General features: G+C 39.5%; 1 protein-coding gene across 1 annotated transcript; it reads right to left on the reverse strand.

The window, feature by feature from the left end:
• Positions 1 to 26: 26 nt before the first annotated feature.
• Positions 27 to 566, reverse strand: LOC112095059 (diacylglycerol kinase 7-like; the record flags this gene model as incomplete). Its single annotated transcript, XM_024176737.1, has 3 exons — positions 27 to 112; positions 190 to 327; positions 444 to 566. Coding segments are annotated over 3 exons (347 nt in total), but the record flags the coding sequence as incomplete, so codon positions are not given.
• Between the last annotated feature and the right edge of the window lie 573 nt (positions 567 to 1,139).

The following is a 1,139-nucleotide window of genomic DNA, read 5'->3' on the forward strand; positions in this document are numbered from 1 at the left end:
CAATAAATAAGAAAGAGAATGTTTACCTATCCAAACGGCAAATTTCACCTGTTGTGGCCCTGTGAAGTGATCTCTTGATGGCTGATTTCCAGGCAAAAGGGAAAGAACCACCCTGTCAAAAAATTCAAACCCTCAACAAGGCTGCGCAACACTTCAATAATTCAATATTCAGACGAGAAGAGAACTTACCCAGCCAAAACTTCTAGATAGATCATTTCCTGTACCAAGTGGAATGATTCCTACTGGAGGAACCGGCTCGCGACCCTGTTCGTTAAGTGATCCAAGACACCCAAGTACCCAACCAACTGAACCATCACCGCCTGCAACCTGCCCTAGCACCCAAGTATTTCCCACATCACATTTTGATTCTTTGGGCATAAAACTAAACGGCAAACATAAGGATTATATGTGATAGGTAAAATTGCTTCGCCTAATTGTCATACCATAACTCTCATCCTTTCACGACACTCTTTTGCACGGGAGTCGCCAAGTCGAGCTAACACGTCAAGGCAACCAAGTCCATACCGGACAAATTCATTAGGCTTTACATCTGATAAGTCAAAAACCTGCATTAAATTAATTTCCCATTCAAAAACACTCTTAATAAATCTAACACCGAAGAATTCAGTCCTTACATAGCAGATAAAGGTTAAAAGAAAAATAAAACAAGTAATTCCAAACCGCAAATGAGACGCAAACCTACTCCACATTGCATAAGCGTGCAAATTGATGGATAAAGTTAGTGTCTTTGCCATATGAGTGCATATGCACATTAGTTTTATGCATACAACAACATCTTTTAAAGGGTTGAAGTGGATCATACAATAAGCCAGTTTGGTATTGCTCTTCACGGCCATAAAAGTCTTTTTAACATACACGATTGAAGAAGTGTATAACTGTATTTAGCGAAGGCAGCCAAAACTAATTGCACAGACACCAATGCACTTTTGCCGTTGATGCTTCTACTTTCCTTCCGTTATAGATAGAGGTAGAACTCTTTCAAAAAATCAAGTTAGGAGACGTTTGGAAGGGGGATTCGTGTCATGATTCAAATCATGGTTCGTGGTTCACTACAATATTTTCTCTCACAAAAAACACACGTAAAACGAGAATAGTTCTGAATCCATTAACCAAACGTC

Source organism: Morus notabilis, unplaced genomic scaffold (assembly GCF_000414095.1).
Source record: "Morus notabilis unplaced genomic scaffold, ASM41409v2 C11379812, whole genome shotgun sequence".
Lineage (NCBI taxonomy): Eukaryota > Viridiplantae > Streptophyta > Magnoliopsida > Rosales > Moraceae > Morus > Morus notabilis.